The sequence below is a fragment of the Acanthochromis polyacanthus genome, chromosome 11, assembly GCF_021347895.1.
Source record: "Acanthochromis polyacanthus isolate Apoly-LR-REF ecotype Palm Island chromosome 11, KAUST_Apoly_ChrSc, whole genome shotgun sequence".
Taxonomy (NCBI): Eukaryota; Metazoa; Chordata; class Actinopteri; family Pomacentridae; genus Acanthochromis; species Acanthochromis polyacanthus.
In genome coordinates, this window is record NC_067123.1 from 5,594,209 (window position 1) to 5,607,712 (window position 13,504).

At 42.6% G+C, this 13,504-nt stretch overlaps 1 protein-coding gene across 1 annotated transcript; it reads left to right on the forward strand.

Moving 5' to 3' along the window:
- The first annotated feature begins 1,788 nt into the window (after window positions 1–1,788).
- sall3b (spalt-like transcription factor 3b) lies at window positions 1,789–12,913 on the forward strand. Its single transcript, XM_022207845.2, has 4 exons — window positions 1,789–2,693; window positions 6,125–8,947; window positions 9,032–9,363; window positions 12,049–12,913. Exons 1-4 carry the CDS (start codon window positions 2,612–2,614, stop codon window positions 12,436–12,438), a joined length of 3,627 nt encoding a protein of 1,208 aa, XP_022063537.2. The 5' UTR covers window positions 1,789–2,611; the 3' UTR covers window positions 12,439–12,913.
- Window positions 12,914–13,504: the final 591 nt, after the last annotated feature.

Consider the following 13,504-nt stretch of genomic DNA (forward strand, 5'->3'; position numbering starts at 1 on the left):
TACTTTTAAAATGCTTTGTTTATGTACAGATATCTAGGACATTAAGAAAAAAATCTGGTTAATTTACATCTTGAATTGTAAATCATTTTTTACAGATTCTCCCTAAATTACAGATAATAAAATTGTATTATCTGCAAAAAAATAAATAAATAACAACAACAAAAGTGTGATGATGTGGACGTCAGAAACTTAAAATTTTATAAATAGTCATTTCTTCATCTTTAAACCGCTGATCATGAAGTTACACTAGTTTTACTTTATTTAAATCTGTGTTGTTTGCTGTTACATAATTAGTATGTTCACAAGGGTTGAAAATGGTCAACATTTTTAAAAATTAATTCACTCTGATTTTACAGATTTTCTCTATTTTGTTAAATCACAGATAATGGCTGGTAAAGTCACAGAAAAAGAAGTGTTATTGTACCATAACTGAAAAAAACAAGTTTAAAAAGGAAGCCAAAACGTTACAAAATGTCCATATTTTTAAAAAATATTTTAAAAATAGTATTTTGTTCTGTTTTTAATGAGTGACTGTAAAATGATAGTTTTACTGTATTTAAAAATGTATTTTCAAAGGTAATTATAGCATTCAAACATCTTTTTTGTCCCATATTCTGCCAAATTAAAAAAAAACATTCAAATTATTATTTTTTTCTGATTTCAACACTGTAAAGTAGTAAATTTACTGTCAAATGTTGTCAAAAAAATAATCATCAGTTATGAAAAGTTTAATTTTAATGACACTTTTGATCATTTTTTATGGTTAATTAGAAAATCTAAACTGTTTTCCCTATAAATCTATTATTACCAGCAATTTAACAAAACGGGGAAAATCTGTAAAATTACACTTAAAACTGCTAATTTTTCATAGTGTGGTGTCATTTCATATATTTATCTGTTTCCTGTACCCGCTTATTTCTCATTAACCTGACCTGAGCTGCTTTGCTCGTCATCTTAAACAACACAAATGGATCCATTTGTTGGTCCAGCAGATGCACACAATAAGCAGAGTGAAGTGGTGCTTCAGTGGAGTGGAGGAGTCTGCTGCTGGAGGCCAAGTCAGAATCTGGAAGAGATCATGGTCAAGTAGTTGCTGGTTTGATTTTGTGTGCTGACGCTGGTTACAAGGAATCAATATCGAATCAAGGAGGGTTGAGTTTCCAGATAAGCGCCTCCCGGCCACTCTGGCTATTCATCATAAGTCTGTAGCAACCTGATAGGTCAGAAGAAATTATATTCCAGCAGGAGTGGGGCCTCCTTATCTCTCCATAGCAGGGGAATAGAAGACATGCCGATCAATACCAGGCTGTTGTGTAGTACTTGCAATTATCAACAGCTGATTCTGTCCTCCCCCAGCTGCATCTTTTAATACCACATAATTACAAGTTTTGGGACAAAGCCGCAGTGAAAGGGGATTACAGCTCTGGTGAAGTATGCTTCATTCTTCTCCTGCTTTGAAATAGCTGTGGAAGGGGAGGATCGAACAACAGCATCAAGACAGACTTTATTACACACTTCACACTCTCGTATTTAGCTCAGTTTATCATTATTTTTTGATTTATTATTAAAAGTGGTGAGTTTTCACTGAAAATCTGGCCTGCAGTTGGTAAATGAACACTAACTTGACTAAAATCTTTTAAAAATATATATGGTTGATTTTTAAGTTTACACTAAACTCAGCTCGGTTCATCCTCTTCGTCACCCAGGGGAAGGTTTCTTCTCCAACACTGAGATATTTTTCAGTCTATTATGGCGCCAAATTGTGGGAGGTCGTAACAAATGAAGCTGGGGCTCCAACACCTCCTGTGGCATCCTGGCAGTAGCCTATGGCAGCCGGCTGAAGGACATCTAATGATGGACCGGAGGCGGAGGCAACGAGCAGAGCGCCGGTGCCTCGGACAGACCAGGGAGTCTCACTTCCGACAGCCACCAGTCTGAGATCGGATCTACGCGCGACGTGAGCGAGAAATTTTTACGCACGAAGTTTATCTTTACACACGACGAAATCTGAGCGAATTACCTCCTCTAACTCGTCGGTTCTGGGCTTAAAGAACATTTAAGTGACTCAAAAATATTTCCCCTTGGAAGCTCCTGCTGCTACTGTAGCCTTAAGTGTGACTCAAACGGGACATCCACAGTCCGAAGAGTCCGCCGGAACCGGAGCGTCTTTTTTGGACACAAAGGAAACAAGTCATCCAACCTCAAAAACGGACTATAACAAGATGTTAACATGAAGTTTAACCGAAGTCTGCTCCAAAACGCATGAGAAACTCTCTGCTGGGGAGTTTAGCTGGGACTGGACCATGTTGGCGCTGCTCGGAGTTGTGCGTAAAAGCGGCCGCGCACCGGACACGAAGTGAACTAATTATTATTAAACACCATCCCTCATTTCCATGCCGAGCGTGAGTTGGCTGGACTGCAGCCAATCACCCATCGGAGGGCAGCTAGAGTCGTAAAAGCATTATCCTTCCTCCATCATAATTACACGGACATGCGCAATCTGCACACGGGTATCAGCAGCAGCCGCCGCCGCCGAACGCTTATTTCACCGCTGAAGCTCCCGGTCGCTGCTCGTCGATGATTCTGCGGAAAGGCAGCAGAACGGATCGACATGTCCCGCCGCAAGCAAGCCAAGCCGCAGCAGCTCCGGTCCGAGGAAGAGGCGACACGGAGCGGATTCCTCTGCACGAACGGTACGTGTCCGGGAGGCTTTAGGGCACTTTTTGGTGACCTGAGCTGCTGCTGACAAGAACAGCTGTAAAAGAAGAGTTTTATTTTTGCGTTTTTACTGCAAAGAACTTTTTTGTTTTGGATAGCTCTAAAATTGAATGAAAAGAAAAACTATGCTTTGCTTCTTTTTCTACAAGACTCTTATTTTAACATAATTTAGTTTTTACAGCTCAGTTTTAAGTTGAATCTTTAGGAGTAAAACTTCTAAGAGAAGGCTCAGAGGAGACACATTTTAGTTAGTTTTTGGTATTTTATAAAGATTCAGGTTAAGATTTATAGACTTGAAACTGAACAGTGTGAAGAACAGACAAAACAGTTACAAAACAGTTTTTATGCCCAAACTAAAACTTAAACCAGATTTTATTCCATTAACATCCAGAATCAGGGCCTGTTGTCAACAACTGCAGCCGCAAAATTCCACCAGAAACACACAGAAGTAGCCTGATGCTGAGGCTTGGTGTGACCTTCTGTGTTTGTAGATTGTGTGTGTTTTATTCTTTTTATTAATTCTGTTTGTGGAGCCTTCAGGCAACTTTCAATGATAAAATTTAACTTTATGAACTGAGAGAAAATCAGCTGAAATGAGAAATAATGCAAAAAAATATTTTTATGATCATATCAATGTGTTTGCAGACAAGAGTGTGTAAGATAAAATTAACTATTCTGAGAGTTTTTCTTATTATTTGCCACCAAACACCAAATGTTATGTCCAGAATTAGTATTTTAACATTTAATTTACCAATTTCCTAATAATGTGATCTTACATCAGCTGCAGAGTTTTACATCTAAAATAACCGTCGTATTAGATTAAAGTGTGTAGTTTAAATTTACAGAGTTTGGCCTTGAAATGTTTGTGCAGAATCTCAGATAGTTTTACATCCAATCATGTTTTAAATGTAAATAATCTAATTAATTCTCATGCACTTTAATTAAATTTGCATGTTTGTTTTTGTTCTGTTAATCTTTATTGCACCAGGTTTGTGTGTTTTTTTCTCAAATGCAAAAAGGCCTTTAGATGAGCCACATTTCACCTTCAGAAGTCAGATCTTCAGTTTAATCCTCACAGTTGTGGTGCTTCAGTGACGTTTCTTTATTTTGCGGCTGTGAAAGCTGCACGGTGGAGCAGCGGAGGCCCTCCACACTCGGGCCTCCCTCGGCCCTGCAGCCGGTCGGGGGCTTCGGCTGCTCTCGCTCCGGCTTTAATTGAAGCTGCTGACTTAACCTTTGTCAGCTTCACCCTGCAAGGGCCAAGTGCTGCGTGTCTGGATCATAATACAATTAGTACATGTGAAGCGGTGACCTCTGCGGCCCGGGGGTCGCTCAGGCATCAGCGCCGGGCCCAGAGCCTGTTTGATTTTCAGCTTCAGGTTTTTTCTCTTTTTCTTTCTCTCTCGTCGCCAAACCACACAAGACATAAATCTGTTTTTTGTCCCGTGACATTTTTAAATAAATTCCTTTCTGTGTTATTACATTTGGAGGTATATTTAAAGGTTTAAATCAAACCTGATCTCTGCTTTTGTTTTCTCTGGAGGAAAATCTCACAAAATCCGGAGGCTGAAACAGTGAAAGTGTTTTCACTCGTGTGTTTGCTGAATCGCCCTGGTGATGTTCAGACCACCCAGCCGGCGACTCTGATTATTTACTTCTGACCAGTTTGACTTTCAAATAGGCTCCACTGCTCCACTCCGGTTACACTCTCTTTGTTTCTGCACCAAAAATCAGCTTTTATTATCAGATATGTGACGGTTTGAAGATAAGAAACTAATCTCCTCTTTATTAGAGACACTTTATCGTGTGTTTGCATCAGGATTTGTTGATTTTTTTTTTCCATAAAATTGGAAATGTATGTCTGCATTTAGCTTGGTGATAATTTGAGAGCAAACTTGGAAGCTTTTAATTCACGTTTAAGGTTTTTGAGGCACAAAGATGTCAGTTTTTTATCTGATAACTCGTGATTTTGCAGCACAAAGTTGCAAACAAAAAATACTAACTGGAAAAAATCAGTTTTTACAAAGAACCCTAGAAAATATCTCTGCTTTTGGTCCCTTTTTGAATCTGGGGGAAGCCCGTCTGCATGTATCAATAATTTACCACTGATTTCCTCAAAAAATCTTTCCATCTGCTATTACTGTCTGTTTCCTAATGGGGCAAAACCTGAACAGATGCAAACGTGATTATGAGATTATCAGCTACTGATGTCAGGAGAAAGAAGAAGATTTGTGCTAAAACATGAGAAATAAGTGACGTGAGGGGTTGATAAAAAGCTGCACAAGTTAAAATTCCTATCAGTGCTGTTATATTTGCAAATGTAAGCTACATAAGTCTGGCGACTATGGATCTTTGTAGTGATTTTATATATATTTATGTGCGTTTTTTGTATATTTGACGCTGAATTACATACAAACTATGCTTGCACCCACCATTTAGATATTAGTATATAATACAAATTAAGGTCGGTGGTGAAGATTAAAGCACAACAAATAGGCTTGTTGACGACTTTGTTCCTCTAGAACTCAAAAAAGACAATTAAATTTAAACAGAGAGCAGCGGTAGTGCACTAAAACAATCAATGCATAACTTGTGTGTGTGGACTGTAAAACATGGCTGCATATTTTTTAATCAAAAACAGCTTCATTTGCTTTATTTTAACATACAATTTCACCAAAATCCTCCTTTTTTGCAGCTAAATATGCGTCACATTGGTGGAATTATACTGTATAAATGCACAGGAAATCAATATACTGTATGGGATTTCATTATGTGTCTGAATGCACAATTGAGAGGTCACGTAGCTTAATTGAACTTTATTGATTCCTGGGTAGATTATTACCATCTGAAAACAGGGGGTGTGAGTTAAAAAAAAAAAAAAGAAACCTTTTTATGAGGCCTGTTGAAGTTTTAGAGTCGTAGCTCATTAAAAAAACTGACACAGCTGCTCGAACACTTCACAGCTGTAAACTTTTAGGTGGATTTCTAATGTTATTGGTTCTGCAGCACAAATTCATGAGATTATAGAGGGAAAAAATAAAGTTGTTAAAACATCTGAATTTCACCTCATCTGGCTTCAGAAATGTAATTTATGTAGCACATATATTAGATTTTAGTGCAAACTTATAAAAATATTGTGTCAAAATGAATGTATGGGCTGTGTTTGGACTCTGTTCTATATGTTTTGTGTTGGTAGATGTAGCTCCAGTTTCAGCTGGACTGTGGGGCGTCCTGTGGATTTCAGAGTTCAGTGGGTTTGAACAAAGCTCGTCCACACAACAGGAGTTAGGACTCGCTGCTGTTTGTGCTAATTAGAACGTGTTAACGGAAAATTTTTCCCTCTGATGGAATATCAGGATGATAAATTGTCATTTTTACTCTGATTCCTGTGTTTTTTGCTCCTCAGGCAGCTCTGGTGACGGCCTGGACAGAGAGGAGGCCAGCGAGGAAACTCACATCTGTGATAAATGCTGCGCTCAGTTCTTCTCTTGGACTGAGCTGAGCGAGCATCACAAAGTCTGCACAGAGGATCCGATGGTGCTCATAGTGAAGGACAGCGAGGCTCCTGAGGAGTCTGTCGGACCTTCTCCGGCTCCCAGCGTGGCGTCCAGCAGCGACTCGTCTGCAGCAGAGTCGACGGACGCCGGCTTTGATCTGGGAGAGACGCTGGTGAACGACAGCGACAGTGTGGATAACTTAGACGAAGAGCGGGACGAGGTCATGGAGCTGGAGCGCTGCCCGCCGGACGCCGCCTCCAGCCCTCAGCCTCCAGACTCGGCCGCCTCCCCGCAGATGTCAGCAGCTGGCAGCTACAACATGCCGAGCACCAACGTGACCCTGGAGATCCTCCACAGCACCCGGGTGGCCGTGGCCCAGTTCTCCCAGGGGATCGGCGGCGGGGGTCCAGGAGGGAAGGCGGCCTCAGCAGTCATCCCGGTGATCCTGGAGCACCTACTGGCTCTGCAGCAACAACAGGTTCACCAGCTGCAGCTCATTGAGCAGATCTGCAGCCAGGTAGCCGTCATGAACCGCCAGCCGACCCAGGCGGCGTTAAACCCCGTCTCCAGGTCCCTGCCTCTGCCCCCGAACCCTTTCCCCTCCCAAGGCATCATCCCTCCTCCCATCCTGCCGCTGTCAGGCACCATGCCCTCCACCATTAACGGACAGGCTGCTGTTTCTTTGTCTTCTGTGCTTGAAAAGTCACAAATCCTGCCCTCACAGACTATATGTGGACAGTCCACCTCGTTTAGAGAAGCTACATGTACCTCAGCCTCCTCAGAAAACTCAACCCCAACTCAGCCCAGCAGCAGCAGCAGCAGCATCTCCAACCTGCTTCCTCCCTATAGCGGCAGCAGCACTCAGAGCTCCTCCACCCCTCTCCCCCTGGCACCCAACAGCCTCCTCAACTCTTCCTCCAGCCTGCCGTTTCTACCTCAGAGCCCCCCCAGCAGCGTCATCTTCCCCAATCCCCTGGCCAGCATCGCCGCCACAGCTAATGCACTTGACCCCCTCGCAGCCTTGATGAAACACAGGAAAGGGAAGCTGCCCAGTGTGTCCTTGTTCGAGACTAAGCCCAGCCCTGAGGAGCCCTTCTTCAAGCATAAATGCAGGTTCTGTGCCAAAGTGTTTGGCAGCGACAGCGCTCTGCAGATCCACCTGCGCTCCCATACAGGAGAGCGGCCCTTCAAGTGCAACATCTGCGGCAATCGCTTCTCCACAAAGGGGAACTTAAAGGTGCACTTTCAGAGACACAAAGAGAAGTATCCTCATGTGCAGATGAACCCCTTCCCCGTGCCAGAATATCTAGACAATGTGCCAACAAGTTCTGGGATTCCCTACGGAATGTCTGTCCCTCCGGAAAAACCCGTCTCCTCGTGGCTGGATAGCAAACCTGTTGTAGCAGCTCTGCCAGCCAGTATGGGTCTTCCGCTTTCCTCCACTATGACCAGTATCGGAGGCTCGAATGACCCTGTAAGTGTAACACCATCTGTTAAATCTCCCTATCAGCCAGCTCCTGGTGAATGTGTATCTGTGTCACCTAACCACAGAGGCAGTGAGGCTCATTTCTCTCCTGTTTCAGAGTCTCCACAGTCTAACCGGGAGACGGAAGCGTCCAATATACTGAAAGCTGAAGGGGTTCACCTTCCCCAGAGCTGCAGCCTGAGACTGAGAGCCAAACCCGAGGCCTCCACGCCTGAACCCACCACCTCCCCGCTCTCCAACTCGCCTCCCCTCTCGGAAGAAACTAAATTCCAGTCAGCTGCATTCCTGGATTCTATGCAAACGTCCGAAACCTCAAAGCTGCAGCAGCTGGTTGAGAACATCGACAAAAAGATCACCGACCCCAACCAGTGCGTCCTCTGCCACCGAGTCCTCAGCTGCCAGAGCGCCCTGAAGATGCACTACCGCATCCACACCGGCGAGAGGCCCTTCAAGTGCAAAGTGTGCGGCCGGGCGTTCACCACCAAAGGAAACCTGAAGACTCACATTGGTGTCCACAGAGAAAACCCTCCGGTTCAGGTGCAGCACTCGTGTCCGATCTGTCAGAAGAAGTTCACCAACGCCGTTGTCCTGCAGCAGCACATCCGAATGCACATGGTTGGACAGATTTCAGACTCGAACCTGTTGGAGCAGGAGGTCGACTGTGATGTTTCCTTCACCGAAAACAACTTTGACAGTTTAAGCAGCAACGGCAACGACCTCACTGATGACATTTCGATGGAGGATGACAATGAGGAAGAGGAGGACGAGGTAGAAAACATGGAGGAAGGTGTGAATCCATGTAAACCCTTCATTTCTGACTGTAACTCTCCTCCTAAATCTTTAGCCGTCATTTCCAGTTTAGCGGCTCTGGAGAACCAAATGAGGATGATTGACTCGGCGGTAAGCTTCGGTATAAAACCCCTGACAAATGGTTTCAAAGACATCGAAGCTGCTTTATCAGAGAAAAGGGTGGAGAACTCTGGAGGAACCAGCCCTCATGTGTCTGAATCCTCCTGCTCGCCCTGCGTATCGGCGTCTCCCTTTCAAAGCGGCTCAGAAGGCATGACGATCAAATCACCGGCGGCAGACAGCAGCAGGCCAGAATCCCAGGAGCCTTTGGCAGTGAAGAAGGAGGAATCCGAGTCTCCTGCAGCTGCACAGGAGCTGCGATTGCTGCAGGGCGGCAGGCCGAGCGTGAAAGAAGAGACTCCTTACAGCATGTCGTTCCAGCTGAACAGAGACAGAGGTACAGCTGCAATCTCATGCATCCGCTTTGCAGAAATCACCCAAAGAAGTTCAGTGTGGATAACTTTGTTTGCTTTCCTTCCAGCTGCAGGTCAGAACATCTCCAGCCTGATCAGCAGCTCGACACCAGTGATGATCAAATCGGAGGTGAACGGTCACAGTCAGATGGACGCTCAGCAGCCTCCCTTCGGCGTCCACGTTGCTCCCGGTTACCCATCGGTCGGCAGCCCCGGTGTGACCGCCCTGCTCGGCCCGGCGCCTCCTCGCAGGACGCCAAAGCAGCACAACTGCAACGCCTGCGGGAAGAACTTCTCGTCAGCCAGCGCCCTGCAGATCCATGAGCGAACGCACACCGGAGAGAAACCGTTTGTCTGCTCCATCTGTGGCCGGGCGTTCACCACAAAAGGCAACCTCAAGGTAGATAAGGACCGGATTTAAGCTGATGTTGACACGTTTGGCGGCGAAATGAATCATCAGTTAACTTTAAAATGAATTTCTGGTTAATAGGATCTCACTTCCTGTGCATGCCTTGGAGTATTTTAACACAAAGCAATATAAGCAACAGAACCTGCAGTAAAACACAAAGAATTTACAACTTCTCTTGCATAAAGCTGCTTCCAAGGAAAAGTCCAGCATAGAAACTAGAATGTGAATTCGTATTTAGAAAAATACATTAACACTGAAGGAAAACATGAGAACATTAGGAAATACAACACTGGAAGTCAAAATGTGCAGCAGCAAAAGTCTATGCTAATGCTAATGCAACACTATCCTCACTGCTGCACTAGCATGTTTGGAGAGTAGATGTCACAAAAATAAGTACAGGGCCACAACGAGTGGTTGCTTTTTACATTATCAATCACACTGATAAATATTTGCTCAATAATTTTCATTTTTGAATCTGTTATTAATTTTATTCATAAAGAAAATGTAGAAATAATAAAAGATATGTCTTCTCCAGAGCCAAAAATAACACCTTCAACTCGCTTTACGTGTCCAAAAACCACCAAATATTAAGTTCAATATCATATAAAAGAAATAAAAGCTGTAAATGATGACTTTTGAGAAGCTGGAAAAGTATAAATTTTGTGTTCTCTGCTTGAATAATGACTTAAATGATTCATGAATAATCGGAATAGTTGCTGAGTAAGTGATTAATCAACTAATTATTTGTGCTCTACTTAAGTTAAAAACTCGTCTGCCAGTTGTTTTCTATTTTTTTCATTTATTGATGATTCATTTTAGTTGTAGCAGCAAATGTTTAAAAAACAAATAACTTCCATTGTGAATAACATAAAAACCCAGCTGACAATGTCTTCCCCGTCAATTTTAATTAAATAATTATTGCATTTTTAAAACTTTAACAGAAATTATCAAAAATATGTGTGTCATCATTCTCAAACCCTAAAGTCACACCTTCAGATTGCTTGTTTTGTAAAACAAACAATTCAAAACCCCACAATATTGACTTTATTATCACATAAGACAAATAATATCAGTACATGATGAAATTCGAAGAGCTTAAAAGTAATTTTTGTGGTTTTTGCTTAAAAAAAAACAAATAACTTCCACTGTGAACAGGGTAAAAATCCAACTGGCAATTTTCCCCCTTTAACTTTAATTAAACGATTACTTGTTTGACCCAACACACGGTTCAAAACCCCAACATTTTGAGTTTATTATCGCATAAAACAAATAAATAATGACATCTAAGATGTTGGAAATGTAGAAATCTAGCATTTTTGCTATAAAATTTAGAATAATTTTCATTTTAAACAACATTAAAATTCATACAAGTTAGACTCTGGTGTTGTCTGAGTTCGTAAATATAGTTTCTAAAGAAATATTATAATAATCACAACATAAATCAGGAATTCTACTATGTGTCTAGAATGGGTGAGCGTAGTTAAACGGGGAGTAAACTACCATCTGTTTACTGGATAATTTTTTTGTCTTTCAGAATAAAAGCATCCACCAGATCTAATATTCAATTACATTTTATTTATACTGCTGTTCAAAAGTTTGGGGTCACTCCGAAATGTCACTATTTTTGAAAGAAAAGCAGTTTTTTTCAATGACGTTAACATGAAATGAATCATAACTCCAATGTAGACATTGTTAATGTGGTAAGTGACTATTCTAGCTGGAAATGGCTGCTTTTTAATGGAATATCTCCACAGGGGTACAGAGGAACATTTCCAGCAACCATCACTCCTGTGTTCTAATGCTACATTGTGTTAGCTGATGCTGTTGAAAGGCTCATTGATGATTAGAAAACCTTTGTGCAGTTATGATAGCACTAGGGCTGGCCCGAATAGTGGTTTCTGGTCTCCGGATATTCGGACCCTATAAAAGACGAATATTCGATCCGCCCCGTAATGTCCGGGGGGGGGGGGGTGATGTGACGATGTGGTGGAGACGGCCCGAAAATTCGGATCCATTCCCCTGGTCTCCCAGACCGGAGGAGACCCACCTGAGTATTTGGATCCATTCGTCTGGTCTCCCGGACGCAAATTTTGCACACTGCCTTCGTTTTGTCTTCAGTTAAACTGAAAAATTCCCAAACAGTGGAGGTCTTCAGAATCTTGTCTTGTGTTTATGCAACGAAGGGAAGCGTGGCGTCAGAGTCGGCAGCCACCCGGCCATTTGGGCGGTGGTAAACAAACAGGAATGGAGGAGCCGAAGTGGGCCGAAGGCGAAGGGAAGAGACGAGCTCCGAATATTCCTATTTTCGTCTGGGGGGAGGAGGGGGTGATCACATAGACATATGTGTATATGGGATGAGCCGATATGAGCCGATGTGGGCTGAAGGTGGAGGGAAGACAGTAGCGCCGAATATTCGTTCCGCCCAGTAACCTCCGACCGGGGGCGGGGGGGCGAATATTCGGATACAAAAATTAATATCCGGATACCGCCATAGCGAACGAATATTCGGATATTCGGGTCCAGCCCTGGTTAGCACATGGATAAAAGTGTGAGTTTTCATGGAGATCATGAAATTGTCTGTCTGGGGTCTATGACCCCAAACTTTTGAACTCCAGTGTATATCACGCAGATTCGCAAATATGTGTTTAACATCTAATGTGTAATTTTGATTTCCAGGTCCATATGGGGACCCACATGTGGAACAATGCTCCGGCCCGGAGAGGACGGCGGCTGTCGGTGGACAACCCGATGGCCCTGCTGGGCGGAGAGGCGGTAAAGTTCGGGGAGATGTTCCAGAAGGACCTGGCGGCTCGAGCCATGAACGTGGACCCTGGGTTCTGGAACCGGTACGCCACAGCCATCACCAACAGCCTGGCCATGAAGAACAACGAGATCTCGGTGATCCAGAACAGAAGCATCTCTCAGCTGCACCCTCTGACTGCAGGCATGGACCGAGTGAGCTCCGCCGGAGGCCCGATGACCAGCCTCACCAAGACCATGGACCTGGGAAACAACCGGCACTTTTCTATGCTGATCGACGACAGCAAAGAAATCGGAATCAATTGAAAAAACAGAACAAAAAAGAAGCTGAATGTGGCGGATATTCTTATGCAAAATATTAAAATATTTGTAAAACATCTTGTTTGTTGTTATGTATTATATATATAGACTTCATAAATAACTTTTTATGGATGGACAGAGAACAGTAGGAGATTCACATTTTTCTATTTTACTTTGCCATCATTTGTGAATGTTTTTTCTTTCTTTTTTCTATACATGGAAGAGAAGCTGTTCAACCTGAGAATTCCATCGGTGCTGGGATGTATGGTTGCTCTGAAGAAAGGAACATATTGTTCAAATCAATAATGCAAAGAGGCTTTTCTCTTTCAGACAGCTGCCCACTGCTGCTAGCTGGTGCAAAAAGCACAAAACATGCTCATGAGAAGCCACGACGACCAGCTTAAACAATCTGCTGTCGATGTTTTGGTGAGAAACTGTCATTTTGAAGCAACAGTTGGACTGAATAAAAACCAGAACACAACATCTGTTGTCCATTTTTATACCTCACACTGTTTAAACTCATTCAGCTATTAATTTATAGTAATTACACCTGAGTAAATGGTCAAAATTCAACATAACATTTTAATTTGCATAACTAATCTAGCAAACTTTACCTTTCTTGATTTGTTTATTTTTTTTGCATTATAGAAACAAGGACTTTCTAAATATGCCATATTTGCAAACAGAAAATTCCTGAGCAATGCAAAACAAGAGGTATATACAGTTTTGCGCTTGTAAACAAGTAGCATCTGTTAGCATGCTGTTTTTTGTAGTTTAATTAGAGTTAATGATCTTGTGGTGACATATAGTCCAGTGAAATAAAGACGCATGTTAGACCAACTTAAATTAATTGCTTTAATTGGTAACATGTAATTAAATGAACTTAATCCAAATTAAGTTAGTAAGTAAAATGAATGGCGCTGAATTAAGTTAGGTGTACTTAAATTGTCCTCTAAAATGTGCTTTGCTGCAGCTTAAAGGGGAACTTCGTTTTTTTTCAACCTGGGGTCTGTTTTCATGTCATTTCATACATGTGAGTGATGGAGAAATGAATTTTCGACATAGCTCCAGT